The sequence below is a fragment of the Chaetura pelagica genome, unplaced genomic scaffold, assembly GCF_000747805.2.
Source record: "Chaetura pelagica isolate M959 unplaced genomic scaffold, ChaPel_1.0 scaffold249, whole genome shotgun sequence".
In the NCBI taxonomy this organism is placed as follows: domain Eukaryota; kingdom Metazoa; phylum Chordata; class Aves; order Apodiformes; family Apodidae; genus Chaetura; species Chaetura pelagica.
The window spans coordinates 81,051-86,766 of record NW_009954538.1 but is presented as its reverse complement, the minus strand read 5'-3'; the positions used below and the strand labels follow the sequence as shown (position 1 = coordinate 86,766).

Sequence of the window (5,716 nt, the reverse complement as noted above, 5' to 3'; positions counted from 1 at the left end):
AGCAAAGTCCTGCAGGTGTGCACAGGCTGTTCACCAGCCTCCCTGTGGGCTGTTGCTGTGGCTAGATCAGTGTGTGCCCCTAGCTAGCTGGCAGTGGGAGTTCCTGGAGGTTGTCCTCTTTCTTTTCTAGTAACAGCCATCTTGATGAGGACTGGATGGATAGATTTTTTTTCTCCTACATAACAATGATATGACTCACTCTTTGGTGCCGACAGGTGTTCACATTGGTTGTGTTTCTAACTGGCCTCCTGCTGCACTTAAAAAAACCCCAGCATCCCCAGGGTTCAGTCTTTGGGCAAAGTTCTCACCATTTTGGAGTCACATTTTGGAGTTATTGTAGATGAGAAATCTCTGATCTCAGGGTCTGTCACCAGGGTATAACCACTGCACTGCAGTTATTCAAACTCCTGGCTTTGGAAGCCTTCACATAACCCCAGCATATTTCCAGCACCACTGCAGGGACCTACCACCCTCTTCCCTCAAATACTTTTTCACTGAACTCAATCCTGTCATAATCAAGGTGAAATCTGATGCCACGAGCATAGGAGAGTAGTTATTTGGAGAATGTGATGGCAGTCTCTGCCTGTAATTATCTGCCTGCAGGAATAAGTAGTAATCCTGCCATCAGGAAAGACCATCAACACACGTTCCTTGATTTGCCCTGCATTGAGAGGCTCCAACGTTTCAGTGTTTTTACTCCAGGATTGTCCTGCAAGTACATGGCAAGAGGAGAAAAGGGGCCCTGTTGCAATTGGTGAGGCTTGGATCTACAGGACGAATTCTCCCTACAAATACTACACTGTAAATAGCAGAAGAGATTTGGGGCTGCTCCCTGGCTAGTTGTTGGCTGTCTCCCAGGCTCTAGCCTGGCTATTTCTGTAAACCCTTCTCTCTTTCCTGTAAGGATTGTCACAGCCAAGTATGGAATACCTCTGTCTGCTTGTCCTTACCCTTGCAGGACTCACTTGGAATGCAGAAGACAAATAGCATCATCTAGAAACAGGCAGCTCTCTCAAGAAACATCCAGCAGGTCTCCTGTTTTTATGGTGAAAACGATGTTTATGGAAATTAGCTGTTAAAACGGATTTTCTTTGTAGGAAATGTGTGCCCTGCTGTGACACCATTATTCTCAGTTCCAGCAGTTCACTGATGTTCCTGAGAAAAAAACCACAATTTATCTAAGTTCAAGACACTCTATGAAAGCTTCAGGAAATAGACTTCATTGCAGAGGATTCTCAGGGCAGGGACCAAATGCTGACAGAGCTTCTGCTACCACACAGAATTAATGGGATGCTTTCCAGACCAGAGGAGATCCATGGGAGATGAGTCCTCTGAGGACACAGGGGCTAATACAGCCAAGGGAAGTAGCTGCTTTTCCTTGCCAGCTGGGATGTTTGGATGTCAGGAGAATGCCTTTATGTTCTGTGCATTGGATCAGCAGTCTGAGTTTTCACCCTCCTGATAAGCAGTAGAGCTTCTCTGGGAAAACTGAGAAAGCTCAAAATACTACAAATAGTTGAAATATCCTTTTCTCAGTCCATTGTGAGCTGTAGGTCATGCTGTGGCTGAAACATTCTTTTTCTTTCCTTCTTTTATCAGACACTGATGCAGGCAGTTAGTTGAAGCTGGGTGACCTGAAGGCCAGAGAGAACACACTGCTTGGCTGAACAAAATCTCTGTTCCTGTGTGCAAGTGATGAACATTTAGACTCTGCTGAATGGCAGTAAATGTGGCTGAAAGTTCCCATCAGAGGAGAGGAAAATATGTGCAGCAGTGTTGGAGTATCAGACTCATCCTGATTTCTTGTTTAACTCACTTCAGACAGAGCTTTTTATTAGAGCTGCCCCTGCCTTATGAAAGGCACCTGGACTAGGACACATGGTCCTGCCTCGAGTGGAAACCAAAGCACAAACACCATTTCTGACTCCTTATAGGGATCTTCAGCAGCTGACAGCACACTCAGCTGCATGTGCTGCTATTGTGAGCTGAACACAGACCTCTTTTTATAAGAAACAAGCTTTGTTTTTCAGTTCTCTTGTTGATCAGGCCACAGTGCTTATGAAATGGATATTACAAAATAAAGGCCCTTGAAGGATATTCCTTGCTGACAGCTGTGGGAGGTGACCTGTGGTGTAGAGGACAGATCACAAGGCAGAAGAATGTAACAAGAATGATTAATCACTGGGAAAAAAAATCACAGTGCAAAATGACAGACGTTTTCTTGCTTTATGTCTTCAACTCATGATCAGAAGCTGTATGGGATGAAGTGCTTTGTTTGGATATGTGATCAGATTCTGCTCAAGGAGACTTAGGTGAGATCTTCTTTCTCATGACATGTCAGATGCAAAGCTGTATTTTTGAACTGAAAAACATAGGAAATGAAAATAACATAAACTTTGATTTACAGCATGCCCTGTGCAAACCACATGTCCTTGGAGGGCTGAGCTCCAAGTGCTATCTTTAGTTTCTTTCTAGCAAACAAACATATTTTTTTAAAAAAATCAAATTCTGCATGATTCACTTGCTCCTGACTTTAGCCATCACACTGCAGGGTTAGCTGATTTGGTTCAGGAAATCCTTCAATGAAGGAGAAAGAACTTATATTTGGTCATTAAACATTTAAAAGTAAACACTTCAGGTGCCTTGTGTGATTACACAGCTTATCTGTGCCCAGCGAGTTCATGGAGCCTTGTTTCCAAACCTGGACCAGAAACTCTTAACTGATTGCATAGTGGATCCTGAGCTCTTGGCACCTGTTGTCTGTGACACCAATGACTGAACCTGAAATACCTTCCTGTAACGTCCCTATGGCTGTTGTGGCTCATGTGTAGGGGAGCTCGGTGCTGCTCTTTCTGAATCCTAGTGCTCGTGCATCAGTCCTGCAGCCACCTCTTCCACCCTGGGGCTAACAGGGATCTCAGGTGTGATGTGCCCAGGGGCGGCTGAGACCTTGTACAGAACTTGCAGAGTCTCACCCCCTGGTGGGGGAGTCTCTCAGCGTGGGCAGTGGGGGCGTTTCTTTGTTTTCAAATGAAGAAAAGACTCAGGGCTCTATTGCAGGGGATGGAGCGTTACTCCAGCCAAGGGGCACGGGGGGTTAGGTGGCCAGGGAGTGAACTCTCTGCTGTGCGCCCGGTGGCCCAGCTGGAGGAGCCTGTGTGTCATCAGACCAGGTACGACTAGTCTCAGCAGGACATCACATGAGTTTACAAACAAAATGCCAATGCTCTGAAAGAGCAGGGAGCACATGTCACCGGCTGGAGGCCCGTCAAGTGCGGGCTGGGGGCTGGTTTCCTGCCCCCCCGGCTGCTGAGGGGGTGAGCCCCCCGGCCGGGGCGCCAGTGCTCGTTACAGCCCGTGCTGACATGGCACACGGCTCCTTTCATCCTGCGGCCCGGGGAGGGCTGTGCTGGGCAGCATCGAGCTGCTGCCTTGAAACAAAGCATCTGTTTATTCTTGAAACAATTAGTGAGGGCAGTTAGATCTTGAACTCGTTACTGAGCCCAAAACAATTACGATACAAACAGGTTCCAGATGGGCTCAAAAGGAGTTGTTTTTGTCTTTACTAAATTAGAATGGATTCCATGTCTTCGAGTTCCTCTGGCATTTATGAGCAGGAAACATGAATTACACACAATAATTTACTACAAAACAAAAGAGATGAGCACTGCAACAGCTCATTTATCTTTGCTCATGTGCCTTCTTGAGTTTTATGTGCTGGTTAACTGGTGGAGAGTTAATGGCTTTTTTCTTTGTTTTCTAACTCCTTGCTATTTTGGTTTGGTGAAACCGAGACAGGAAGCTGTTGAGTTTCTGTTGCAGTGTTCAGGTTACCTCCAGCCTCAGGCAAATGCCTCCATGTTCCTTAAAATCACCCCAGAAATGAGGAAAATAAAACCAGAGGTTACAGGAGGGTCCAGTACTGGTCTGTCACTGTGTATATGCAAACCCATTCCCCTTCAAGGAATAGATATTTTTTAAATCAAAGGCCAAAAGAATCCACAGCAGAGAGTGTGCAACAGACACTACTTCTTTTCAATTAATATCTTCTTGTGAGCTGGTTTGTGGATTGTAAAGGTTTGCTGTGCAACAGGTTCCTATCTCTAAGCCTGCAGATGCAGAATGAGTAGATAATGTCTGGAAAGAGAGTTGCCTTGGGTGCCATTGTGCTTCAGTTCTTCTGTGACTGACTTAAGCAAAGGTTACAGGTAGGAGGTCTTCTAAGCAGTTCCTTGGGCAGCTCCAAGAGCCCCCAGACAGAAATCTTTCTCAAAGCTCACCCAAAACGGACCGAAGTCTGGGCATCAGGCATTTTGAATGGAAACTCTTCTGATCTGATGTCTTGAGTTTTGAAACTGATGCTGCACATTGTCATGAATTCAACTGCTTCCAAAGGGAAGGGGAACCCAGAAGATGGCACGTACCAACAGTACATCTTTGCTGCTCAGCCCTGTGCTTACATCTGCTCTGGGTCCCTGGGTACAGGGGAGACAATAGGACAAGGCAGGAGGAATTCAGCAAAGAGACTCCTGAGCTGTGTTTCTGTTTTGGCAGTTGCTCGTACCTTCTTGCAGCTGGGACAAAGAGTTTGGGTTTACTTTTTTTGGGCTTTTAGTTAGATTCCATGGTTTTATAGGAGGCAGCAAGTTGGCATCACTACAAAGGTGTATAATGCAAACTCAGCTCTGCAGCTGGGCTGATGTGAACTTGTGGAAGGACGTAGCACCCAGACCCATAAAATGTGACAAGGATTGTAAAAGACTGAGGCTGCCCTTGGGCTTGGCTGAGCTCCCAAGGGAGTGGGATCATGGGCAGAAAGCAGCCTGGGACCTTGGGGTGTCCCTGAGGGTTGTTTGGCCCCTTCCAGTGTGAGATGGTGAGCTCCCCAATGCTTCTCACCTGCCAGAGCTCTCACATCCATCCCAGCTTGCACCAAAAGCCTATGACAACACAGCCAAGCTTTTTGACACTGCTGCAGTTTGACTTCTGAGCTACCCCCTTGATCCCATTCCCAGGATCCCTAATGCAGCTCTGACCTGGATTTCTCCTTCAGCCCAGAGCAGCCAGCTCAGAGACAGCTCTGTGCATCGCAGCCCTGCAGGTGCTCAGGAACCTGCCCCCTGGTCTCAGAGGTGCCCATATCTCGTCTTCTCCCTCTACATGTTGCTTTGACCTCCTGTGCCCTCATCTTCCAGCTGGGTTTTGTTCCTCATGAAAGGGCAGTCGCTGGAGGAAAACACAAAGACTCCCTCCCTGATGATCATTTCATTTGCCATTAACTGAGGGTTTAGAGAAATCTCAGGGCTCATTAAGGCTCCAGTGGCAGCTCAACCTTCTCCTGCAGGATCCCAACACCCAGCCCCTTCCTCCCTCTGCAATCCGGGTGGCAGGTTCAGACCCGAGCACTGCAGAGAGCTCTGGAAAGCACAACCAGTATGAGGGGCTGTCAGGTTTACGCAGACCTTGCCCAGCTCCTCCTTTCACGGGGTGCTCTGTAGGACCCTTGATAGTTACGTGCAGAGCAGACACCCCTGTCCCTGCCTGCCCCTGTCCTGCTACCGCCCCACTGTCCCCTCGGAGCCGAACGCACACGCTGTCCCCATCGCCTGGGGTGTCCCTGGGTGCCCGACCCACCGCGCCGGGCGGAACCACCGGTCTCTGTGCTTCCCGCGATCTGGCGCTGCCCGGGGCGCCGCCTCATCGCTCCCAGCAGGGG

The 5,716-nt window shown here is 48.1% G+C and overlaps 1 protein-coding gene across 1 annotated transcript in view; it reads left to right on the top strand.

The window, feature by feature from the left end:
• The first annotated feature begins 3,063 nt into the window (after nucleotides 1–3,063).
• DERL3 (derlin 3) overlaps nucleotides 3,064–5,716 on the top strand; it is an 8,539-nt gene continuing 5,886 nt past the window's right edge. Inside the window, exon 1 of the mRNA XM_010004847.1 lies at nucleotides 3,064–3,173. Within this exon, the coding sequence (XP_010003149.1) occupies nucleotides 3,064–3,173 (110 nt within the window). The remainder of the gene's footprint in view (nucleotides 3,174–5,716) is intronic.